At 40.4% G+C, this 26,917-nt stretch overlaps 1 protein-coding gene across 6 annotated transcripts in view; it reads left to right on the top strand.

Annotated features, from left to right (window-relative positions):
* Positions 1-26,917, top strand: part of OSBPL9 (oxysterol binding protein like 9) — a 99,284-nt gene that overhangs the window by 64,380 nt on the left and 7,987 nt on the right. For 3 of the 6 annotated variants that reach the window (XM_006035183.3, XM_025191357.1, XM_025191356.1), the window contains 9 exons: positions 1,937-1,984; positions 6,483-6,512; positions 9,120-9,170; positions 12,355-12,393; positions 18,018-18,111; positions 18,885-18,986; positions 24,096-24,255; positions 25,278-25,390; positions 25,734-25,852. In XM_006035183.3, the coding sequence (XP_006035245.1) occupies positions 1,937-1,984; positions 6,483-6,512; positions 9,120-9,170; positions 12,355-12,393; positions 18,018-18,111; positions 18,885-18,986; positions 24,096-24,255; positions 25,278-25,390; positions 25,734-25,852 (756 nt within the window). The remainder of the gene's footprint in view (positions 1-1,936; positions 1,985-6,482; positions 6,513-9,119; positions 9,171-12,354; positions 12,394-18,017; positions 18,112-18,884; positions 18,987-24,095; positions 24,256-25,277; positions 25,391-25,733; positions 25,853-26,917) is intronic. The other 3 variants (XM_006035184.3, XM_025191354.1, XM_025191355.1) reach the window with 3 other exon arrangements.

Here is a 26,917-nt window from a genome sequence, read left to right as displayed (position 1 = left end):
CTGTTGGAAGCAGCGGAAAACTTCTTGTTCCTGCATAGGGTATTTTTTCTTATGCCCCAGGAGATTAAAGCTGACTTCAGATAGTCTCTCTTGCCGATTTTATTATTGGGCAAATCCTGTGTGGAATCATAGTAAGAATTTGGTTGGGTGCGTGAAGGGTACAAGTTAAAGGTGAACCTGGGTAGTTGGATGAGATGCAGCCAGAACAGAGAGCTGGTCCAGGACGTGGCTTTGTTGCCCTTGTGCCAGTAGGAGCTCGAAGTGTGGAACAGGCAGCACTTGGGTTGTTTTTTTTTTTTTGAAGGACAGGGCTAATGGAAGAAGAGATAGAGAGAGAAGACTGAAGTTGGGGATTTTTAGTTCCTCTAATACCTTATTAAATATGGTACTGGAAATAAATATTGGGAAATGAAATGCTAACACTTTTCAAGCCCTCCTACATCATCTTTTTTTTTTTTTCCTTCTTGAAAGAGGTGTGGAGTGGCAGATACTTAAAAGTACATAGGCCAACTCATACAACGTGCAGCCTGAAGACTAAAAACAGTTTTTTGGAAATACAAAAATACAGCCTTTTTCCATCTTCTCACTCCATAGGTTATGAACAAAGCTGATCACCCTAAGGTTTTTTTTTGCTGGTGAATTTTTTTCCTGAATGATTTACATTCCTCCAGAGAGAGGGTGTATATTCAAATGACTTACACTTTTTACACTTTGGACAAGCTATGCTTGTTTCAGTTAGGGTTAGTTTAGAACTCTTGACAAGGTGCTCTTCTGAGTCCAAATGTCAAAAGATCAAGCATTATTTCAATGTAAATTGGATGCCTTAACATCCTTTTAAATTAGCAGGAGCAGGTAAGTGTTAAGGCTAGAGTTGTGAGAAGGCAGGGCAGCACATTGGAGATAGGCAAGTCTATGCATCTCTGAACTGGCTGTTTCATCACAAGTTATGAGAAATGGGGATAAACAGGGAAGATCACCTGGGAAATAAAGCAGGATTACCTTTTGATAAAATCCCTTCTGAGAGCCATTAGTGTATCTTTAAATCGAATTCTGAGGTCTTCACTTTTAACCAACTAGATCTGGGATTTTAATAGCGCAAGTCCCTTTCTTATCTTGCATTTGACCTCGGTTGTGTTATGAGTCACAGATGTTTTTCTTAAATTGCTTATGCCAACTAGAAATTAAATACATTCTGTACCTTTTGGCTGCTTTCAAATATAATCTACTGCTTGCCTCCAACAGCTGACTCCGGCTTGTCTAGTTATCTTTTCCAGCTTAATACCCTATTTCATTTTTCTTTTATGCTTAAAGGTAAAATTAAATTTGAGGTAATAGTATTTGGGAGACTGCTTCCCAATAGTAATTGGGACACGAGCCCTAGCAACATCAATAACGTTTGGTCCCTGTCAGGAGAGTGCTCAGCAGCCTAGGTTAGGATTGGGACTTGCAGTGTGTTAGGTGTTTTATAGACATTGTGATGCACAGGTTCTTTGCTTTTGAAGGTACTTAAGAGTGAAAAGCATGTTGCCTTGTTGGAGTTGTTTTGAAGAATGTCTTTGTCCTTGGAAGACAATTTGCTCCTTTTATAGGATCCTAAATCACATCAGGCTTCATTGCCTAAGATGGGCTAGATGGGAATTCCCTTTTATTACTTTACTTGGCTTTTTAATCAAGCATGGAACAATGCCTGCCTGCATATCTAGGGGCTGCTCACTGGTAACTAATTTTGGTCTGTTGCAAGGCATTGTGAAATGTTAATTATCATGGCACAAACACTCTGAAAATAAATTAATGTTGTAGATCATGTTTGTGCTCACAGGTCTTAACCACTTGTTAAATATTTTGCTTTGTTTTCAAGATTGTAGTTTCAGCCTGATTGACATGCATGAAAAACAGCAGTCACATTATTTTTCAGAAATGTATCTTTTTCCCTTAGCTGTTCGATGAAAAGCTTCAGAACTGCAAAGATGATGAACAGAGAAAAGCAAGTACACTTTTTCTTATATATCGCTTTTTCCTTTTTGAATGTTCATTTGTTTTCTTTTTGTTTTTCTTCAGTCTGATATAATCATGCATTGTCTTAAAGCTTTACTTTGATTTACAGTTTCTGTATCTTTTAAAAAGAACATAACCTATCTTTCTTATAACTGATTGTTAGAAGTTACCTAAAGTAACAGGAACATTTTAACTTTTTAAATAGCATGTATATGGGATACTTTTATAACAGAAGTTTCTGAATTGGTAAAACCAGTTTTGGGCTGCAGTAAATGGTTTGGTTACCTTCTTAAGTGCATAAATGCCTTTTTTTAATGATGAAAAATGTCACTAAAATTTGCTGAAATAATAAGATAATCTGTTTCAAAAGCAGATGCTGCATGACTACAGTGTATACCTGGCATGGTTTTCCACTGTATAGCAGCACACATTTGGAGCTCTCCAAATTTTACAATATTAAGAATGACTGTGCCTTACCTTTTGATCAGTCTTAATGCATCCTTTCTAGTTACCTTGGTGGTTTTTTCTTTTTTGACCAGACCTCAACAAAAGGGGTGTTTGGAGTAGTGAAGAGGGCTATATTAATGAAGTAATTGACATGATGGTATTTTTCATGGCTTTCAGTTTTCATGCAATGTAGACTCTAAAAGAGATCAAACCCTCAGTTTGAAAAAATATCAAACCATGAGTTTGCTTGAAAATTTTCCTTAAACTGGCTTATATTCTTCATGCTATGAACTGTCATTCTGAAAGCAAGGGAGAAGGACCGAATACCTGAAGTCTCCAAATCTTTAGGAAAGATGAATATATTATTCAAACTTCCCTTTTTTTATAATGGTTAATTATTTTAAAGGGGGTAGGAGAGGGTTGGAAATAGGCATTTTAATGAGAAGTTATTATTCCATTATATTAATGTGGAATAACGTGAAAAGAGTCGGATTTTGGAACGCGTTTATTTTATCTCGTTTTTCCTCTTGCCCCAATCTGAAAAACAAGCTGTTTGCTTAAAGTATTGTTGGCACTTTGAGTACAATTTGATGCTTCCTCTGCAGGTAGCAAAGAAACTTGCTGACCCTGCTTATTTTATTTCTGGACATAATTATATATAAAGGATGTGACCTTGAATGTATTCTCCCTGAAGTCTGGTTTCTCATTATGGCAGATTAGTTATTTTTTTGTAAGTCTAGGTCTTCCTAAGATCTCTCCATTTCTTGGTAGTGTGTTGTTGTTTTTTGTCTGTTTGTGTTGTGTTTGAGCAAGCATGTTCAGTTCAAATATTCATGACCAGCCTCTGGACAGGTGACTGAAAAACCAGGACTTGAAGGTTTCCTTTTTCTTTCAGGTTTTAAGTAGAAAATGGTTCCTTCATTTTTACCTGTGTTGAGATGCCCTCCTGAATCTCAGGAAATGCATTGGCTTTTCCTGGGGACATTAGAAGCATTTGGATCGCTGCTGATCCCTGGAGACTTCTTCACAGTTCGCTCTGTACTAAATGGATGGGATTTTCTTTCATCTCAGCAAGGCACCACTAGAACAGACATCTTTGTAATTCTAAAGATGAGGCTTGTTTATCCTTCTTCAGTGTTAGTTCACTTAATCCTGTCTGACCAATGCTGTTACTTCTATAGATTGTTTCTTGCACACTTGAAACAAGAGAAGCACTAAAAACAAACAAAAAACCCTTCTATTGACTGTCTCTACTCTAAGCTAAAACACTACATTTTTTTTTTTTTGGTTGCAAGCTTAGTACTGCTTCAGCAGTTTGCCCCTCACCCATGCAAACTCAAGCCACAGAAGCCTATTATGATTGACATTACATTGTCCTGTGCACATTACAGCCTTCATGCCCATGTCCCCCTCTGTAAGTATGTCGAGGGGCAAGAAGTACCCTAGGTTGTTACCACCACACAAAATAGTCTTTATTAGACCAGATTTGTGGAACAGCTTTTTGCCTTCGTGGCCCAGTGAATGAGTATGACTTTAGCTCAGCTTCCTAGGCCCAGATGCTGTTTAGTAGGGCTGTTTTGCTATTTTTGTTTTGTTGTTGTCTTTTTTTTTTTTTTTTTTTTTAATTCTAGTTGCCTGTTTTAAGTTGACACCCTTTCCAACGAAGGCTCAGGGCACATAAATTGCACAAACAAATACATTTCTGTGATACTCTCCTACCTCTGTCATCACTAATAACTACTTGTATTCCTGGACCAATCCATGGAGCCGTAAGTTGAGCTATTTTCAATTGCAGGCCTTTTGGTTATGCAGTATGATACGATTTCTGAGATGCTTGATCTTTTGGGCATTTCTGAAGCATGGAGGGGTTTCAGCTTGGGGAGGAAAGATGGTCATGATGAGCATGGCAGTTGTCATATGGTCTCTATTAGCAGAAGTCCCCAGTATACTGGCACTTGTAGAACATGAAACTAGTGCTGTATCATCAGATCTCTGTCTTATGGGCAGGAGATGACAAATGACTAGAACAGCAGCTCCCAAGTGGGGTCACAACGTCAGCAGGTTGGGGTGGGAGGCTGTGGATTGGGATTGAGGGGTCGTGCTGAGGAAATGGAAAAGTTTGGGAAGCACTGCTCCAGAATAACTGTATGGAAGAGAGGTTCATGGAGCTGTGAGAAGAGCATGCCCATTGGAACCCAGTACTTGGGGCCCCTACTGAGGCAGATCTGAGTTGCTCTCACTGTAATCTAGCTATCCCAGACTTGCAGGTCTGTGGGCCAGCAGTTTGATGTAGGCAGGTTGCTGACTTTAAGAATTGTACTGCAAACTTCCACCAAAGTGATTTATTCTCTAGTTGTAGAATAAGGTATGCCTGAAAATTGTAGCTAGATTTCAGAGAATTGCACTAGTAGAATATATGCCAGGACATGGTAAGCCATTTATCCTGTATCTTCATGGGATCTTTCGCAGGAAGGTGTCCATAAGAATTGCCATTTACTGGGAAGGACTATAAGCCTAATGTCTGCTATCTTGTGTCTCGCACTGGCAATGCAGAGGCTGAGGAGGACAGTGACTAGGGCATGTCTATAATCCACCCCTGCCCTCGAAGCCTATTTTCAAGATCCACAGATTTCTGGCTGAAGAAACGTACAGCTTTTTAAGGAAAGATTTTAAAACAAACCTAACTACTGTTTCTCTTGGGACTTAATTTTAATCACCTGGTCAGCTGGAAAGCAGTCCCTAACTTCTCTCTCCCCTCCCTCACCCACTCCACCCTGCAAATAATTCTCTTCAGACTAAGATAATTTCAGGTTTGGGAACAGCATAATGATTTTTTATAGTAGGCAATTCATGCATACCATCCTTAAAAATGAGGAAAGTTACCCTACAGGAGATTATTTTCTATCTCCCTTCTAGAGCAGGGATAGGCAACTTTTTTTTTTTTCCAGGTGTGGGCTGGAATAGCTCATCTCGGATTAGAGGTGGGTGGCTACTAAAACCTGGCAGCTGCTGGTATTCAGCCTTGTGGCAGCACAGGGAGAACAGCCACAGCTGAATGCCACCAAAACCCCATGTCTGCAGGCAGGATCTGGCCACTGGAAATTTTGAATGGAGATGCAGACCTCTCTGAATTGTAACTCTGGGTATTCACATACTTTTGATCATAGTCATCTTTGCAGACCCTTTAGACAGAGTCTTCAGATCCCCTGGATCTGCAGACCACAGGTTGAAAACCACTCAATAGATCTAAAATCTACATTGGGGGCATGAAACTCTTTGGGCCCTATTTTATCGTTCAGTTTTTGTGGTATTCTCTTGTCAGGTTTCCCTGTTAACATTCCCTTGGGAAAGGGATACAAACATCTGGGCACAATGTTTACTAGATAGTTTAAAGCTTATCTGCCAAAGTCATACAGGTCATCTAAAGCGCAATTCCATGCTGGCAGTCTTTACTACAACTGCAGTATTTATGGCAAATAACGGGGTGTTTTTAAATATTATTTTGTTTATTTAAATCAGCAGCTTCAGATACTGATGCTTGGGGGAAGCTTAAAGAGAACAAATTCTATTAAGGTGTGCCAATTGCATTTCTGAAAGAGTGATGTTATGTTGTTTGAGTTTTCAGTCCCTTAGGTGCACATTAGCAATTAGCATATGGTGCTACTTGTGTAAGGATGCATAATGAGGTTGTTCTGAGACCCACAACACTGCATTTTCTGATTTCGTTGTTGTTCAGATTTAATATGCGAGGTCTGACATGTTACATAATATGGCTGGATATATGATGTTCAGTTGCCCTCATAGTTTTTGTCTTATTTATCTTGCTAGTTTAATTCACAGTTGGATATTTGTCTTGTCTGCTCCAAAAATGCATTTTTCTTTGTTTATACTACAGAAGCTTTTAAAATATTTAATTGCTATAATCTTTCAAGTACTTGGCTAAAATTAGTATTGTTCTAGCTTAACAGGTAATAAGCAGGAACTACAGACTAACAACTCTTGTTCTAACTGTGTTGTTAAAAATATATTTATCTTCACAGAAAATTGAAAACCTCAAAGAAACAACCAATGTAAGTTAAACTTTTTCATCCATTATGTAGCTTTTGCATGTGAAAAATTGCATCCTTCATCTTGTTTAAATCTAAAATTAAGATGTTATGAAAAGAAGACACTGAAATTTCTTGCAAACTGAGACTTGAGGATATTAAAAATGATCAAATTCGGTTTTTCATGTTTTAACTTTTTTATATTACATTGCAATGAAATAAAATGGATAGTCATTTTCAAGTGGAAAACTGAAATGATCTGTGCCAAAGCCAAAGTGGAAAATTTTATTCTGGTTGAAAACGCGTTTCAATTTTGTAAGCAAAATTAATGAATTCTCATTGAAAAAACTAATAGCTTTTACTTGATTGGTATTTTCTAACAGGAAAACACTCTACCAGAAAACTTCCAAGTAGCTCTGGAATCTTTTAAACAAGAAACACAAGATATATCTTATGTTAAGTTGGCTATCATAGAAAATCCACTCTGTTTTCACCTCCTTCCCCACTCTTCTCTTGGACCTCTTTTATATGAATTGGTGATAACTGGAAACTGGAGTTGGGGACCCAGGAGGGTCCATTTCAGTCCTGTGCTCCCTCTCTGGTTATTAGGGGTGCACTGATTAAAGACTTTGGGGGGCTAATACTGATGGTTGATTATTGACCAGCTGTATTGGCCAGTACTGAGCCGATATGCAGCCCGGCAGCATGGAGAGCAGTGTCCAGCTGGTAAGTCTGTTTGGGGGTGGGGGCTAGGGCAGGGGCAGGCACTGCTCAGCTAGGGTGGGGCTGGCGGCTTCCGACACTGCGTACACTCCTGGGGGAGGCACAGGGAACATGAGCCCCCAGATCTGTGTACGGGCTGAGGATGGACTGCCTGCTGTGGGCTTGGGGCCAGGGCTGCTCCATCCTCTTCCCAACGGCTGCGCTCAGGACAGGGTGGGCATTGGCGATGCTTGCGGGGGGAGCTGTGGCAGATTTTGGGGTGGCTGTAGCCTCCTCTCGGTGCTGCCACCTCCTGTCCTGGCCTGAGCACAGCCTCTGGGAAAAGGCTTTAGCAGCCCCGGCCCTGAGCATGCATCAGGCAGCCCACCCTTGCCCTATGCACAAATCCAGGGGGTACATTATCGTTTCATAGTTTGTAGGGTCAGAAGGGACCTGAACAGATCATCAAGCCCGACCCCCTGTCATGGCAGAAAAGAGTACTGGGATCAAATGACCCCAGCAAGGTGTTTAATCTAGCTCTCCCCCATGCTTCCCCTGGGGGTGCAAGCAGCTGTGGGAACCGCCCCCACCCCCCGCACCCTCTGGATGAGCCCCATCCTGTGTCCTGCCCTGTCCCAGCCCCACTCCCTCCCTCACTAGCTGCCTTGATCTGCCCCCCTACGCACCTTCCCTCCCCCACACTCCTTACCCCCAACTGACTTACCAGCTGGACTGTTGCTCTCAAAGCTGCCGAGCTACATGCCTGGCCACATGCATGCTGCAACTGTGCACAGGCACATGGCATTTATTGATGACATTATCTGCCACATCAGCCAAAAAAGCTGATTGCTGATAATGTAAATTTTCCTTTTATTGGTGCTGATTCGATGTGGACCGATGTATCGGTGCACCTCTACTTGTTGTTCCTCCAGCCTTTCTAATACTTGCTTCAGAAATTATTAGTTGATTGTTCCTCCCTCTAATTTTATTTCTATTCTCGGTTAGTCCATTCTTGTTATCCTCCGTTTTTTCCTCTTGCACTTGCCACAAATTACTTAAGTCTTTCATGATTGGGTCTTGTCACTTGAATTTAGGCCAAATCTGTGGGATTTTACTCTTACACTCTGCCCTGTCTACTTACATCGCTTCCCGCTACTAACAGTGCTGTCGTGTTCTGTTGTTACTCCTGCCATCACATCAATCCCATAGTAACCTCTCTATTAGATGCAGCATCTTTCTTCTCATCCCCCTCCATCCTGTGTAATAACTGTTAATGTTTCTTTTCCCCTCCTCTTCATGTTTAGCTCCCCCTTTGGTACTACTTTCCTATTGTTGTATCTTTAATCTACTCAAGTTTATAAGAGCTTATATTATTTGCTCCTTGTATTCCTCCTATAACCTTTGTCCCTTCTTCCCTCAGTCAGTCAGTCAGTCAGTCAGTCAGTCAGTCAGTCAGTCAGTCAGTCAGTCAGTCCCTCCTCCCTTTCCTCAGTCAGTCAGTCAGTCAGTCAGTCAGTCAGTCAGTCAGTCAGTCAGTCAGTCAGTCAGTCAGTCAGTCAGTCAGTCAGTCAGTCAGTCAGTCAGTCAGTTGCAATGTCTTTGCAGGGTTTCCTCACCTTGCCCCTGCCTCCCAAATTGTGCATTTCTATAGATTCTTCTTCAGAACTTGATCTGTTTATAGTTTCTTGAAGGCTTGAAATTGGCTTCCATTTTTCTCCCCTTTTTCTTTTGTTCCTGCTCTGTCAGTGTTTTACTGTAAGCTATATTGCAATTGTTTCGCATGGCTTTTTTTACAGTAAATTTGTGTCCCTTTAACTCATCAGCCATACTCTTATAATGAAAAGTTCTAGCATCAATACATTGTTGATAATATTGTGTATGTACTGTTTGTGGTAGGAAGATACTGAATGTTTTTGTTCCTTCTCCTAGAGCATGGTAGAATCAATAAAACACTGCATTGTGTTGCTACAGATTGCTAAAGTAAGTATGCTGTTAGCTATTTTGAACTTGGAAGGGAAGCTCACAAAAGTTGTGTGTAGTTTTGACATGGTTTAAAATAATCCTGTACATTGGTTCATACTGCTAGTTACGATGTACATAACTTGGTAATTTAGGTTAAATCCAACAACTTCAGTTACTCTAGCCCAGGGGCGGGCAAGTATTTTGGGCGGAGGGCTGCTTACTGAGTTTTGGCAAACGATCAAAGGCTGCATGACAGGCAGCCAGAGGCAGATAAAATTCATTTTCTAATTTTCTGGCGGGGGGGCCCTGCGGGCTGGATAGAATGGCCTGGCAGGCTGCATCTGGCCCGCGGGCCGCATTTTGCCCACCCCTGCTCTAGCCTTTGTGCTTTTAGTCGGTCAGTGCTAATTCTGGAGTTTTAAACATCTTTTGTTTCTTTTTAGATGCAGAAGTTTTATTTCATAACTTGAGCAAGTTCTCCAATAAGAGGGTGGTTTACTTTGTTGCAAGAAAAAAGCATTTCCCTAAATATGATAGAACCTTGCTCGTTGCTTCATGAAGCTTGCATTGCATTGTTTCTGGGTTGATTCTCAGTACTTTTTTGTTCCTTTTTTTTAAAGGAAGTGGCAATGTAGTTTTAATTAAGGAGGTGTGTTCAAATGTTCTCCTGGGTACAGATTTCCTAACTGGTGTTGGAATCCTGGTGGTGACTTTTGCTCAGGTGTCTGCCATTGTTAGCTTATTGAAGAAGCTGATGGCCAGTCCAGTAGGAGCGGCTTGCTGTAAATGATGACTCGGTTATTAGAGTAATCTATTACTGTACCTGTAACAACCTCAGCTTTGTTTCCTGTAGGCTCAGTGTATTAACTTGCTGCTTCACCAGCTCCAGAGCTGCAGTCCCAGGTTACTGATTGTGATGCTGCTTTGAGCTTAGCTGCATACATGTTCTTTGTTCCTTATTCTTGGGATAGAGAACAAAGTGAACAGAAAAGTCTTCATTCAGCCTCTTATTTTCTTGAAAGGGCATCCATGGGTAACTTAAGTGAACATTTAGGTTTTGCAAAACTAGTCTTTAAGTTTAGTGGCATCTTAAAAATACAAGAATAGTTTTTGTTTTGAATTAAGCATCTCGCAGTGTTTGCAGTTGGGTTAATGCAGCCTTACTTGCCATGCAGATGATCCTGAAAGGAAGTGCAAGTAACAATGAAACCGACCCCTCTTCTTTTTTTTATGTTCTTTAATGAAGTATATAGCAGCAGAGGAGAAAATTGTGATTACATTTTAATTTAAAACCTGACTTGGCAAACTTTTTAAGGCTTTAATGTTTGTTAATTGCAGAAATAAGATGGCAGTTAAAATGACTTGTAGCTTGATGGCTTATGCTTTTGAAATTAGAAAATTGCGTTTTGTGAAAATAAAATACCAGGGGGAGAGACTGGCATTCACATCACTTGCCAAATTATGCCTTAGACCTGTAGAAAGAATGTTGTAGAGGTGTGTTTTGGTCTGTTTTGACATTATACTTGGACCTTGAATTTACAACAATTGTCTACTATATTGTCTTATAGTAAGCATATATTACTTCTAAATCCCCATTCAGCAAACATTTGAGCCTGTTCTCGAGTATATGTATGATGGATGTTTTAACAACCAAATTATGCTTACTTTTCATGAAGCTCTTGGATGGTCTAAAAAAATATTTTTTGTGTAGAATAGGGTTGATGTTTCATCTTCAAATGTTCTGAACTAGTGCTGCTTCTGGGCTTGATCTTAGGTTCCAAGTGCATCCGGCAGTATTTGGAAAGTGGGTAGAATTGATGCACCTGAAGCTTCTTGGGATCAGAGCTTTTGTGTTTAAAATGAATCCCAACAAATGGGGTCAGTCAGAGTCAATCTGATCTCATTTTTGCAGGGTTTTTTTATATGCAAGCATGAGATCAGATTTTATGTAGTACCTTTGTCTTTGAGGTGGCCCAAAGCACTTTCAGAATGAGATAAATGTCACTGAAATGGGCATATGCTGTACTGCAGTCATAAATATACCACAATGGAAAAGAGGACAAAATAAGCCTTTTCCCCTTTGTGCGAATGACCATTGCTGTTGCCAGCCTCTTACTACTGTATAGTGTATGTATAATGTAGCTCTGTAGCTAGCGGTCCAGCAACACCAGATACGTTTACATTTACAGGGAAGCAGAGGTGTTTAATTTAATAAAAACCATCTTCTTGATGACTGAAAACTTAGACTTTTTTATATCTTTTAGCAGTGTCTGCTTAGGCTTGTCATTTTTTCCCATCCTTGTAATGATGTTAGTTATGCTGGTATTTTGAAGCAATTTAGCAGGTTTCAAAATAAAGCACCCATATTGAATCTTGATTTAACCAATGTATCAGTGTATTTTAGTTTTTAGACACACAGTTGTTCGACTTGCCATTTGCTATCTCCTAAGATCATGTTTATAAATGAGTCCTTCATATTAATGTGTTGTCTTGTTTTTTTAAAACAAAAACTGAAACTAAAGCTCAGTGGGAACAAATGACCTGTACTGCCCCCCTGTCAGGTTTGAAACCAGATATCTTTTCAGAGATGTAACAGGAAGATGCACATCAAATAATATATGTTGAAATCCAGACAGCTTATTGCTGAATAAAACTTTAAGCTACAAATGAGAAATACAATATTGTGACTGGTACTATGACTTGACACTAAAAATTAGAACTAAATTTATCTGGTTGTCTTGACTGATACTAGACTTTGTTGGTAAATCACTAATGCCATACCCAACAATTGTGATTTTTCCTTGCTTGTTACAGGTGACATTTTCAAAAACTCCAAAGTGTTACTTAAAATGTTCGTTACATGACTTTTTCTTTAACATTTTGTACCTATAGGCATAGTGCTTAAAGAAGCTAGTATGGTTCAGTGCCGATCGGTTCACCCATACCATGTTCAGATGTCAGTAGACTTTTTAACAGTGTGCTTGTCCTCTACACAGTTAAAGCATAGTTTTTTTTTCGGTGCAGAAGGACGTGTGGATAATGTCTTAGGATAAAGAAATAATATGTAGAACCAGTTTTCTAAATGTGTTAGTTACTAATAGAATGTTCCCGAGGAAACGTATAGTACGTGTAATTTTCACATAACATGACTGATTAATGATAAAAGATTCATGTGTTGATATTTTTAACGTTTTTCCTTAAGGACCAAAATAATGAGGAGAAGCACGCAGATGGACTGATAGTAAGTTTTAAATCTAAACTTTTATCTCCCTTTATTTCTGCAGAACATGTGAACAGAGACCTGAATTTCCACTCATTTACAAAATACTTTCTCCTTTCTCTTATTCACTGCTTCAGATGTCTTTACAAAAAAAAACCCAACCTGTTAATGTTTTTGCCTTTGTTGACCATCCATCATAGCCTTTAAAGGGGAAAAAAATTATAACTGTTCTGCTAATTTAAATGGCAACATTATGAATGTATTTTACATTGATTTTTTTTAAATATCTAGTGTGAACTGGTGTTATGGGAAATGATTGGGAAATAATTTGTTGTGAAATCTGACATTTTATACATAGTTGTTCATGGGCTATAGGAAGCTGGGTGTCTCTCTTTCAGTATTCTGCATCTGATATACAGCAGTGGAAAGAAAATGTCACATTTGTTTAATCCCAATCTCATTTTTAAAGTAACTTATTTCACTTTGGTTTTAGTGGAACAGCAGACTGATTACACTATAGCTTGACTTCCTAAAATATGGAGTTTATTTTAATCACAGCTAACACTAATTTCAGAATCCTAATATCTTACTTCCTTGGAACCTACTCCTGATGTGTGTGTTTTTAACATGAAAAAATTCCAGTACTCAAGTGACAGGCATTCTGGTAACAGTTTAAACTTGCTAAAGCAGCAGTGCAGCTGCAGTACAAACAATAAGAAAAAGTGTAACTTAAGGGTTGTTAATACAGCAGCAGAACACACCAGGCCTTTCTGCCTACATTTTCCTGTCTACAGTTTGGGACTATATCTGATTAAGACTGGCATTTGAATTAAGAGCCATGAGACCCTCGCAAGTAATTCTATCTGTTGTTCCTTCCCTGCCTGTTTCAAGGGTAAGAGGGGTGAGGCTTATAGTGCTGTCTACCATCTGTGTTGGCATGGCATGGGGGGGGACAGTCCCTGGAGGCTTCAGCATCAGCTGTGAAACTTCCAAAACTTAGTTTGAGCTGTTTTAAAAATGTATCATTTGTGACTCACTGTAGTCATGTTGGCGTGCGCAAGGTCTGATGAGCTTTAATACATTTCCAGAACTCTTGATGCTTTATTTGGAATTGAACTCATGACCATAAAGTAGATGCAGAACAAAACTGGTCACTTTAGTTGTTAAGGTAAATATTTGTCATCTGGTAGTTGGGAAGATGCAGTGTTAAAACGCAAATTAAGATATTGCCTACAAAAATCCTTGCCTCTCTTGCATATTTCTTCAGCTGTTGTGGCTTTTTCCCTCTTTTCCAACTTTTTCCCTCAAATTTAAGTGCTCATATGGGATAAAATGATTATACTGAAGCTTGAGATTTTCTTCATGGGCAAAACAATAAAGTTTGTTGGCCTGCTTCTCCTCTCAGCATGGAGAGAGCTCATTCTTGGGTAAGGAAGTATATTGGTTATTATGCTCATTTACCAGTTAATGATTCTGGAGCTGAGTGCTAGTTATCCAGGAAAGGAAACGTGTTGACCTGATCTTCAGAGTGAGAGTGTATGTATAGACTTTGTTTAATATGCATTGTAAGTATAGCATAAAAAGAAATGCGTGTAGCTGTACAGGGGCAAAATCTTTCTTTTTCACTTCTATAGGGAAGATGAGTCGAATGTTGCAGAACAGGTTATACTTTATGGAGGAGATTAGACTGTGTAATTGTACATAACAGCATTGTCTCTCAAAGGCAAAGAATTGTTTAGAGACCTAGACAGTTGGTTTCCAGCTGTGCACCTCCGTGTGCTAAAACCTCCATGCAGGCATAACTTGGAGCATGGGTAGTCATGGGTCGGCACATGTTACAAGTGGAATGGGCAGCTTCTGTATGTTGCCCATGGCAGATTGGCGAGGGGGCAGGCAGCACAACACTGTCCTTTAACTGTTGTTGAGGCAAGTTTTATGCAAACAAAAAAAAAAAGGGGGGGGTGTTAAATCGTGTTCAGGTTTGAACTTAATCTGATGACTGCACGTATGGAAAAATACTCTATTTCTGCTTAAGTTTCACTCTTGTCTTCTATCAAGTACAACATTCCTATCAAACCAGCAGTCTTACAGGGTAGTGAATATAGAGGTAGCCTCAAAACTAAGGTGTCTCATGAAGTACCTTTAAGATATGAACAAATATAACTTGAAACCATTTTAAAATGAGAGGGCGATTTAGCACTCAGAATCCAGAATCGGACACTATAGCAGGCAGATATAAGTGAGCTACATCCAGTGCAACTTCATACAGGGTTAAGCAGCGGTAGGTTTTTTTCCATTTAACCATAGAGGTAAATGTATAATAGATCAGAACATCTTATACTGGTATTAAGTCACAGCAGTATAACCTTTATATCTGCCCATACCCCTAATCTGTACTTGCCTCAGACAGTTGATCCAGGGAGATGGTACCTGTGTTAGTTTTCACCTATACGTGTAAGCATTCCTTTACTAAAGTCCTACCCATGATCATGTAGTATCATTTTTTCTATACTTACCCATTCTTCTTTGTAAGTAGGCAGACTCCAGTAAGTGATTTATTTCTCAATCTCTTGAACTCTTTGGGATAAATGTTATAGTGTTACAGTTTTTTACTTTATTGTTTATCCCATCTAGTTTCTGTGATCTGTCAAAATGATGTACAGTGCATCACAGCAGAATGGAAGTAACACTTGTGATTGACTCAAAATAATTTTCCTTTATACTGACCAGTAATACCTAGTTATTGGTTGAATGCATTGTTCCTGTTTTTGCCACTGATTGGTAAATAATATCTGTTGTTAACGTAACATATATATACACACACACACATGCCATCAGTAATACTTCTGCAGTCGTGTGTATGCAGTGAATGGGATCAAGTGAAGAGGGCTTCTCAGGCTAATAGATGAATTTGAAAATATAATTCCCATAAACAGTTTTAACAATGGTTATTTCTGAAAGTCATTACAAAGGACATTGTTACTAAATCCTGTCTATATTCATTTTAAACTTCATAATCTCTGCATAGCTATAAAACTAAATGCCTACACAAAAGCCTTGTCTCACGAACACTAACATTTTTTTAAACCATTTTGAGCATTATAATGGCACATTGTACTTCCATTCAGATTAAGGCTATTGTAAACCTATTGCCGAGTTTTAAAATCTTGGCTCTTTCAAAACAAGTGGTGTTGGCATATGATTCAGATTTTCCATGTAGGTGTGCAATTTTGTACACTCAATTTTTTCCGAAGAAAAAAGCCCCATTTGCTGAGTGAGCAAATATTGAGTGTTCTGATCAGGTTTGCTTGAAAATTAGCATGTATGCAGCTCTAGGGGAGGGAGTTTTTGTAACAGTCAGGATATTTCATGTTGACTGTTTGGTATGGGGTGATTTAGCTATTGAAAAAGGACAGAGAGACACTGGAGTGACTGGATCAGTTTTTCTGCTTCCATGGCGTAGTCTCTTGAAAGTTCATGTTGCAGGTTTTAATTTTGATACAGCTGGTTTGAATGGGGAATTGAATATTGAATTGATTGCTATTGAGAAATTATAAACTAGATGGAGGAAAGAGAAGGGGGAAGATTAAAAGAACTCGAATTCTTTAAAAAAAAATATATATATATATTTCCATATTACAATTGACTGCCCTGCCCACATACCCCCTCGGTACATTGGAGGACTGATGCATTGATTTCAAAACTTACTTAAGTCTTAGTAGCAGTTTGTACCTGCAGTGCTAAGAAATATGGATAACTGTCGTATCTTGAATTCAGTGACATTAACATGACTACTAAACATAACTAATACTCCTTGAATGTTTTTTAAATTTAGATGGGTAAAAAAGGGAGGAAGGGAAGGGATGACTTCTTTAGAGAAGGTTGGGAGAGAAGCCAATGCCATAGTTGACATGGATCTAAACATGAAAAGAAATAACCTTACAGGGATATATAAAATCAAGACGATAGTTAATTAGCTTGGAAGCTTATTTAACTTTTTTTAATTGGTTTCAAAACAAAATGAGTGATACAAAGTTATGCTAGGTTTAAACCTACACATAGTAAGGTAAAGGTAAACTTATGTTGCTTGCTTGGTTAAAAATAGGAATAGGATAGTTAAAACAGAAAATCAAAAGAAGGCAAATAAGCATCAAAAACTGCTATAAGCAGCAAAAGTAGAAGCATGTTGTTTCTTATCCTTAGTATTTCCTATCCTCAGCAATTTTTCCCTCTAAGGTGCGCCTGTGCGCGGCCACGCACAACTAAAAGTGTGGCCGTGCACAGCCTTTTCAAGGTCCGCAGCAGGAGAGGAGCTGAAGCTCCTAGGTGAGGTTGGGGCAGGCTCCGCCGGCTCCGGGGAAGTGCTCTGCTCCCCCACATCAGGGCCGGGGAGTGGAGCACTTGGCGATGCGGGGGAGCAGAGCAGTGTCCCGGAACTGGCGGAGCCTGCCTGGGGCAGGCAGCAGCTCCTCCCCAAGGTGAGGCAAGGCAGGGATGGAGGCTGGCACGGCTCCGCTGGCTCCGGGGAAGTGCTGCACTCCCCGGTCCTGATGCAGGGGAACAGCACTTCCCTGGAGCTGGCGGAGCCCACGCCAGCCCCCGGCCCTGGCTCCTGGCTCCAGCCCTTAGCCCCCTTCGGTAAGTGTCCCACATGGGACCGCTCACAGACCACTACTCCTTAGAGGAAACATTGCTCAGCAGTAGTGCTTGCTTTGGTGAGAAAACGAATTTACCTAATACAGATTCATTGTGCGGTATTCCAAAAGTGTTTGCGACATGGACTGCCCTATGCACTTTAATATCTAATTAGTAACAAAAATCATAAGTCAAATAATGTGCTTCTAAACATTCAAGGAGTGCTGGCTGTTCTGTAACAACATTAGGATAGTAAAGCAAGTAAAAAATCGCAGAAGTTTGGCTCAAAATCCTTTCCGTTTTAGATTTTTTATTTTTTTTTGTAATGTTTATGGTGTCATCCAATATCTACTCATGTCAATGGAAAGACTCCCAATGACTTGCATAGGCTCTGCATTGATGTCATAGCAGTCTGGGTTTTCAGAGTGCCTGTGTTGATGAGGTCTGTAAATTCATGGAAAAATGTGTAATATCATGTCGAAGAAACAAAATTGCTGGACAGTTTGTGTTCGAAAGTGTTTCCTTTAAGAAGTTTGGCACTAAAATAGCACTTGCTTTGGGGGGGAAAATTAATTGATGATATTTTAATGGCTATAGGTTTAGCTTAAATTAAATTATCACCAGATCTTAACACTTTTTTATATTGCCTTAGTGTTGTCTAGAAAAGGCTTGTTCTTCTAAAAGTTTTCTCAAAAATAAGTAAACTACCTGGCTTATACACCTTGCTGCGTAACTAGCTCCATTTCCTCCTTTTACACACAGCAGCCACTAACAGGAGTCGCTGAGAAGCGTAGACTTTACCGGACAGATCTATACCACATAGTTTAGTGTATTTTAATTGACAAGTCCTTGCACTAAATATTAACATGTCTAAAAATGTCTCATGTCTTCAGCTATCAATCTGTATGTCGTCTGTTTGGGGAGTGTGCTGTCTGTCTTCTGGGCATTCATGTGTGGATCGTGTTTCTGTGCTTTTAAAAAAGGACTTTAATTTTGTTTCTTTATCTCAGAGTACTATTAACCCTGTTGATGCAGTGTATCAGCCTAGTCCTTTGGAACCAGCAGTGATCAACACAATGCCTACCCAGTCTGTCATACCTCCAGGTACAGTATAGAGAATGAAGCTTTAGTAGAGAGATTCACGAGCGGGCATATATGCAATTAGCTTACCTTTTAGTTTTATTTGATTTACTACTTTCTAGCATGTTTGGTCTGAAAAACTATTTGTTAGCAAATTACAGCTAACCTTTTTTGGGTGGGAACATGGTTCTGTCAGCCATGTACATCTTGGTGCAAGTTTGCAGGCTTGCAGACAAGATTATGGAATTCATAACTGTTGTGCTTAGACATCCTTAAAACAGACTTCTAGAAATACTCTCTTTTAACCAAGCTGCATCTTTAGCTGTATTCACTTCAGTTACAAAAAGATGGTCTCAAATGACTATTTTTCAATTTTTGTAAGTGATCGTGTGATTTAGTTATCAATTTTGGAAGCTTATTTTCTTCTGTTTATTCCTTTCTTCCCTCTATTCTGTCCCTGTCTCAAACCAGTATTGTGCCTAATTTTGATTAGTGTATTGTTTTTACAAATCAATATAAACACATGTCAGTTATAAAGAAATTGTGCTTTGGGAGAAGTAAATAAACTGTGTGTAGACAGACAGTTATTTTTATTGGCTTGTGAAGCTAATAAAAATGAAGAATGGAGGAAATTAATATAATTTTCCTTTTTGAAGTGTGGCAACTTCTGTTACAGACGGGCTGCTGTCAAAGTTGATGTAAAGTTGCTAAGAGTCTCTTAGCAAATCAGGGCAAGGGCTTTGGTGTCTGTTCAAGTGTATGGGAGTTTTTAGCTTACATATTTTAATATCCTTTAGAACCTTCTCAGTTGTGCAAATCAGAGCAGCGACCATCATCCTTGCCAGTTGGGCCAGCTGTAGCATCACTAGGAAATCAGACTCCAACACCAAATAGTACAGGTAAAGTTCTGTGGTGACTATCTTATCTTGAGTTGCCTTTCCTTTTCTAAAAGGCAGTTGAACTGTGTAGTACTTCCATTTTTGATGTGCCTCTATAAGAAAGGAAGAGCTCATATTACTAGAAGGGTGTTTGTATTTTTTTTTCCAAGTCTTTTCCTGTACTAGGTTACACTTTACATCTGCCTCACTGATCACCTTATCAGAACTTTCACATTAAACATTTCCAGCATTAACATTGTAATCAGTGTGTACCTTTTAAATTATCTCTGCTTGCCTTAACCAAATAGGCTTTTGGACTATTTTAAACTGCTTTCAACTAAATTTCTCACATGTGGCTTTCATGCTGGGAGTCTGCTTAGTATTAATTCATTTTCTCTGCTGCATTGTTGACTCAAGCTATTTGCTTCCCTTATTTGCTTCTCTCTCTCTCTCTCTACATCTTAATGCATCCATCTCTGTACTATTGCCTGACTTTATGGAAATAGTCAACCATGTCTTCATCTTTCTTCCCTTTCTGTGACCTCTAAAGTTTTTTCCTCTGCAGTTGTAACATTTCACAGAGCTGTTGTCTACACTTTATTTACTTTTTACATACAAAGGATCCTAACCAAATCACTGGCCAACTTAAGTGACTGCATGAGATCAACATTCATTTCGGCATCCATTAAAATTGATGTTCCAACCTCTTTCAGGTCTCGCCATAGTAACCTGCTCCTAGCTTGTTTTACCTGTCCCTAACTTTTCCCCTAATCTTGCCACATGAGATTTCTACAGCACCTGTATCAGGAGCAACCTTTCCATATTATCTTGCTGACTTGTACTAGTCCCAAAAAAGTAATGGTTTTCAGACAAGTAGTGTATTTCTGATTTAGTATATAATAGTCTTAACAATTCTGCTTCACTACTATATTCTAGACTTATAGTCAGGAATTACCTAGAACTTCACAGGAGTGATACTCTTGAGTTTCCCAAGGATCTAAAAACTACCTGCTCTGTTGAAGGTGGAGTAGGCTGTCCTCAAAACCAGTCAAAAAGGAGTTAAGAGCGCAGCTTAATTCGGCACTGGAACAGCAGCTAACAGGAAATAAGATTTGCTTTCTGTTTCCCATTTCTTAATGAATGAACTAGCCATTGGGATTTCAAAGTTGTGCCAGTATTCATTTTTTAGTTAAGTGTAATTGTGGTCTTTACAATATCTAATTAGACTTCTTTAAATTTGAAGTGGTAATATGCAAATCATTTTTGATGCAGGCTGTCACTGACTTCATGAAACTTAACATTTAAGAAAAAATAAAGCTGTCTTGTTTTGTTTTCTTTTTTCTTTCCAGTTGCCATTTGTTCTTCCCTATTTGTTCTTACCTCTTTTTGTCTCCATTATGATCAGAAACTGTAAGGAGTTGTCAGAACTGAGGTCCTTGTAGTCCAGGGGTGGCCACAAATGGCATGTGGCAAATCTAGGAGGAAGCAGGTAACAGCAACAAACAAGGCAGGAAGCATAAAGCAAATCAACAGATCAGGCAGGGAGAAGAAAGTAGAATAACAAATTGGGCAAAGAATAAAGCACAGAGCAGAAGGCAGAACAGCAGATTGGGCAGGGAAGGGAATCGCAGAGGGGCTTACCTTGTGGCATGCCTCCCAGAGAGGTTAGCTAGCCCTGGCATAGTCAGTGATCCTCCCCACCAGTTACCAGCATCAGTTGTCAGAAGAAGCTGTTAAGCACCCAGAAGTACAAAAATGCAGGATAATCTGCCTCTCTCCATCAATTCTCAGCCTTATCTCAGATTAGTTTGAGCTCAGAAGTACAAAGTTTTACTATCCCCTTTGCAAAATTGCTGTTAACTGTAATACTAGATATTCTTGATTAGTAAAGAAGCCTGAATCCTTCACCCCAATTGCTTCTGATGGTTGTTTATGCAACCCTGCAGTTAAATTGTGGAAGAAAAATATTTGCTTGTATTAGGAAACAACAAATGACAAAGTAGGAAGTTCCAAATAAATGCAAGAAAAAAGTTGCCTACCTTTTTTGGACCTTTCATTATTTTGTATGCTTTTATCATGTCCGCTCTTATTCATCTCCTTTTAATGAGAAAAGCACTAATCCTTTTTTAGTGTCTTTGACATCTTTCTAGGCCTTGATCATTCTTGTTTTACCCTTCTCTGAATCGTCTACTCCTGTGGTGTCCGTTTTGGGATGAGCTGGCCAATGATGTACATGCTATTTTAGGTGAGGCTGCACCGTTGATATGCATCAAAGTTGTTAGGGTAATCTTAGACTACCATGTGCAGTTTTTGGCTCCACAATTTAAAAAGGACATGGAAAGGTTAGAGAGTTCAGAAGTGGGTGAGAAACAATAAAGGATTGGAAGGCAAGCCATGTGCAGAGAGGTTGAAAGAAAGGAGCATGTTCAGCTGGCAGAAAAGGCAATTAAGGGTTGGGGGTGGGGGGACGACATGATAGCAGTTTTTAAATATCTGAAGGGCTGTAATAGAGGAGAGAGCACACCTTTTGCTCCGTTGCTGTAGAGCAGGACAGCAGTGGCTTGAAGTTGTGACAGTAGGTTTTAGATTGGACATCAGGAAAAACTTCAGTGAGGTAGTAGGAGTGACGGCTTAGGATAGTTGTGGAATCTCCCTCACTATAGGGAAGAGCAAGATGAAAGACTGGGACTTAGAGGGGATAGCATTACAGAAAGCTGAGTTTTGGCTTTCCAGTTACGGGGTATGATGTGGGAAGATGTTTCCTGTCCCCAAAGCTTTGGCTTTTTCTCCATGCACCTGAGCTCTGCTCGTTGCCTTACAGGGCTGGGAAAGAACTACAGCTGGGGTAGGCAAACCCCGGCACGGGTGACAGAGTGTGGTGCTGAAAGGCATTTTGCTTGGCACACGTGCCTCTGGGTGGATGGCAGGGAAGGGGCAACAACAAGGATCAGGCCCCTCTGGCTCCCCCGCCATCCAGCCCTGGCAACAACAGCATCTCACAAGTTGAAGTTGCAGGTGTTGTTGATACTCTGCTCAAAAATGTTGCCAACCCTTGAACTCCAGACATCAGGGTATCTTTGTTTGTTTGGGGGTTTTTTTTGATGGGGGGCGAGGTGGGGGTTGTTCCCCGTCTCCCCTCCCCTCCCACCAATCCGCCTGAGGGACAGTCGGTCTTGGCTGCAGCCAAGGCTGGGCGTGTCGACTGGGACGTACCAGTGGTTCTACTGGAACAAAAACCCAGAGATTTCTGGTTAGAGGGCCTTGCCCCTCCATGCAGGGTCAGACTAATTCTCGTTTTTGGGGTCTGGAAAGAATTTTTGCCCCAGTCAGACTGGCATGGATATGGATGTGGTGGGGAGAGGGGGAGCATTGTCCTTTCCCTCGGGTCTCGTGTAAGCACAGCTTTGACAACGCCCTCATCCCTCTACTTCATCGGTGGCAGGTTAGGGTGGCTTTGTGTGATTTGTGTATGAGTATAAACACGGTGGTGGTGGTGTTGCTTACTGCATGAAAGCCAGGCTTGCATCCTTTTTATAAATACATTTGCACATGGAACAAGGTTTTTTTATTAAGCTGTCTACAATGTGGACAAGCTAGCTGGTTTCTTGATGATACAGTTTATAACCCTATGGCATATAATGTTTTTTTCCTTCTGCAATGCTTTACTTTGCTTTTGTCAACCTGAAATGCTATTTGTCCTTGTGTAGCCCATTCATTCAACCTGTGCAGGTGCTTAAAGCTTCTCACAATGTTCTTGTTATGTTTAACTTAAATAATCTCGCGGCTTCTTTATAGGTTTCTATTCAGTTTCCACTCCACTTAGCACTATTATGCTAAGTCCCATTAGACTTAGTCTGGGAGCTTGAAGCACCCCAGTGTTTCCATTTTTCCACGATTTAAAAAAAAAAAAAAAAATTTAAAAAAAAAATTGACTATTTAACCCTTTCCTTCCTGTTTCCTAGCTATGATTTGGATCCGTGACTGGGTTTCTCATCCAGTGACAACTTAGTTCTTTTAGTAGCTTCTTGTGAGGGACCTTGGCAAAGGGCCTTTGCAAGTCTAAGTGATACTGACTGGTGTTTCTTTAACTACTGCTTTATTGGCTTCTTGGGGGAGGGGGGGAATCCACGAGGTTAGCAAGACTTTTCCTTCATAGAAGCCATGCTCATTAGAGCCTACTATGTATTATGATCTAGGTAGAATTAAAAACTATAGTAGTATTACTTAAACCATTATGCCAGGTGCACTCATAGGCTTTACTGACTTTTAATTCCCCAGCTCACCTTTGCAGGCTTTTACTGAACAGCAGATAGTAGTGGCCATTCCAGTCACCTGACCAAGTGGTTTGTGTAATGCTTGCATGTTCTTTTTTTTATTGCGTATTGTTTGTCCCAGTATACCTACTTTGTCCAGGTTTTGTTGAAGGAAAATTATTTAAATTGGTACTTGACGGTAAACTCCAAGATCCATGTTTTGGGGAGTATACATGACCTGACTTTTTTTCAAGGAGGCTAAATACATGTAATTCCTTTAGACCCGGGGGTGTTCAGCCTCTGGCCTGCAAGGCAAATTTTGGCAACAGGGGAGCAGTGGCCATTAATGCTGCCACCCTACCTCGCTGCCAAATTCCCAAGCCCTGTGCAATGTGTTGGAGCCTGGTCATGCCCTCTGGACCCCACACAGCTGGATCAGTGCTGAGCCATGCCCCCTCCTCTCACAGGGCTGGGTTGGGACCAGGTTAAGCCCCCTTTCCACTCCATGGCTAGATTGGGGCTGGACTGCCCTCAGCCCCCTCTGCGTAGCAGGATGAGGTGCTGCTGTGCCTGCCCTGATTGCCAGATCAGGCCAACAGGTAAATGGGGCACTGCCCATCTAGAAAGAGTTTGAGTACCGTAGCTTTAGACTCGCTGCAGATCAGGTCATGTGTCAAAGTTCAGAGTTGGATCTCAAAGGCTTAACTTCAGGCACACAGGCTTTGGAAAAACGTTGGCCTTCTCTCCCCCAGATGTTGTGTGTAATAGTACGTGCCCGATCCTTCTGTCACACGTTCTAGATTCTCTTAGTTGATCAGTCTCATTTGTCAGTTAAAACTGGCTAGGTTGAAAATCGGCAATCTCTTCCAATTTCTAGGAAGCGGACAGTCGGCACCTAGCAGCAGTTTAACTTCTCCAAGCCATGTCAACCTGTCTCCAAATACAGTTCCAGATTTTTCTTATTCCAGCAGCGAAGATGAATTCTACGATGCTGATGAATTCTATCAGAGCAGTTCCTCTCCAAAGCGATGTGTGGAGTAAGTAGGTGGAAGAGCACAGTGCTATATTTTTGGGGTTGGAAACCTGTGGCCTGTGGGTTGGATCTGGCCAGTGGAGCCATTCTGTCCAGCCCATGGAGCTAGAGGAAGGGCTTCTGTAACTTTTCAGTGGTGGGGAGCTTTGGTGTGGAGGCCAGGCACTGGGGAGAAGCAGCGGCCCTGGGGGAGGAAGAGCAGTGACTGTGGTTCTAGCAGCAGTGGTGCAAGCCGGGCGGGAAGTGGCTGCTAAAGGAGCCCACCAGTGCAACGTGTTGCTGACCTCTGCCTTATTAAATAAGTGTTGTTTTCAGATGTCAGGGTTTGCTGGTGTATCAGTAATCCCCAAGCCCTTCCTTGAGATTTGACGGTGTTTATAGTTTAAACCAGACTACCAGTGGAATACTTAAACCAGGAAAGGAATTCCAGGCTGATGCCTTTGTTAACATTTTTGTCAGCTTAGTTGTCTGTTTAGGGGTTTAATATTTTTTCCACATTGCTAGCCAGCAAATGTGGAAAACCCAAACTTCCATATTGACCAACTGTAAATGTGAATATTTAGGAATGATTTTTGGAAACATGGAGGTGTTTCATAATGATTAATGTATAATAGTTTTTACTAGTTGGGGAAATAGTTAACTCCATAACCTTCACCACTCATTTACTCCATTTATTCTTGCTATTTGGAGTGTTAATCAGGGTTAAGTAACTTCAAGAATTGTCGCACTAAGAAATGAGCTGTGAAACCATCCCTTTTGGGCATTTAAATAGAGTTGCCTTGCAGGATACAACCTAGGGCCCCCTTTCTGACTTTACCCAGCCATTAGCTTGCATTTCATTTGAGTTTTAACTAGCTTGCAAAGCTGCTCAGAGCACCGCAGCTTCTCAATATTCTCATGTCTAAATTTCTCCATAAAAAATCCTTCTCAAGTAATTAAGCTCAATGTAACTACTTAAATTAAATCATAAGAGGCTGGCTTGAAATAACTTGTAGAATCATGAGAACTTGATATATCCTTTTGTAGTTCCTCAGGGTCTGCTGCTCTCCTCACTCACAGCAGCACGGGAAGTAGCCTAAAACGCCCAGACACAACAGAGTCCCTTAATTCTTCCATGTCTAATGGGACAAATGATGCAGGTAAGAGACTTGTTTTATAATATTTTTTTATAAGAAAGCACTGGCACATGAATCTGTACTTAATTGAATGATTAATAGACTATCCTGCTGCAGCTATTTGCCCAGAAGGAGAGTTCTGTTTGTCTCCTGTTCTTGTCCTGTATTTACGTGCATGTATTCGACAATGGGATTCGTGATCTCCTCTGTCTTTCAACAAGGCCTTATCACCTCTCATAGACTTCTTTATTCCTTAGACTGTGTTAGGACATGGATCAGTTCTTTCTGAAGGTTGTATCTCTTTGCAGGGGAGGGGGTTTGGAATTTGTAGAAGTGCAATGATTAAGATCTGGTCCTTCCCTTTTAGATCTCTTTGATCCTCCCGATGATAGAGATGATGACGGTGAAGGGGAGTCAGTGGAAGAACATAAGAGTGTTATCATGCATCTGCTTTCACAAGTCAGGTTAGGAATGGATCTAACGAAGGTAAGACACAAGTGCTTAATTCAGGTTTTTCATTGCCATCATTACAGTATTTTACTAGCTGAGGGTTTTAATAATTGAGTCTTCTGGTAACATTACTTTAATGCTGTTGCAACTACATTGTTCTGCTAACTAGCTAAACTACTTAAGCTTCCTACGCGTTACTTTTTTATGCTGTTTCTTTACTGGATTTGTCCCTCGCGTTTACCAGGTGAACTAAGTTGGTATACTGTTACAGAACTAGGGAGTCCCCGACAGCTGCTGATCACAAACCAGACTTGATTCTTGTTAGTTTTGCTGTTGCCCACCACACAAGAGGGGGGAGCAGAGATGTGTGTTACCTTGGTAACAGTCTGGTCAGTTATACCCCTGGTGAGACCGAGTTAGCAAATCCCTGGTCTTGTCCACCCCTGCTGTTTTGTTGTGGGTAGCAGCAAAACTAGCAAAAATCAAGTCTGGTTTTTGTCAGCAGCTGCCCATACTTCCAGGATTCCCAGATCCCCAGTTGACTGTCAGGCAGCCAGCCTGGCGAGTTGCTTCCAGGGAGCCTGGAAGCGCAGGGGTGGTCAGAAGCCTTGAAGGTAAAGGAAAGCCTCGGGGTGCTGGCTCCCAACTTGCTGGATTCTCGCGGTAGAGGAGCTGGGAGAAAACCTCTGCAGTCCTCTGAGGGGTCTTTTGGAAGTTGTAGCGGTCTCGACTTGCATTCCTCAGTGGAAAGTTCTTGTTGGGATTTTTCCAACTAGCTCTCCATAATCTCTGGGGGCTCACAAATGGGGATCATTTAAAAACCAAAGTGCAGCACAGGGATATAGTAGGGAACAATGTATCCTGAAATGATTTTATCCAAGCCTGATGTTTGCTTGTGTGTTCATGGCACACACTTTGTGTTTCACACAATAAGCTTGAGGAATAACTTGACACTAAGAGCAAATTTGAGATATTTATGTGCAAATACCTTTTAAACATGCACAGGCTACAAGTATGGAAGTGACTGACTGTCTACATTTGTTATACAATTCTGACTTTGTTTTTATTCCTTTTTGTGCAAATATTCAGTTATCTTTCTTG

The sequence above is a fragment of the Alligator sinensis genome, unplaced genomic scaffold (assembly GCF_000455745.1).
Source record: "Alligator sinensis unplaced genomic scaffold, ASM45574v1 scaffold63_1, whole genome shotgun sequence".
Lineage (NCBI taxonomy): Eukaryota > Metazoa > Chordata > Crocodylia > Alligatoridae > Alligator > Alligator sinensis.
The sequence above is the reverse complement of the archived record's forward strand: the minus strand, read 5'-3'. Positions and strand labels throughout refer to the sequence as shown.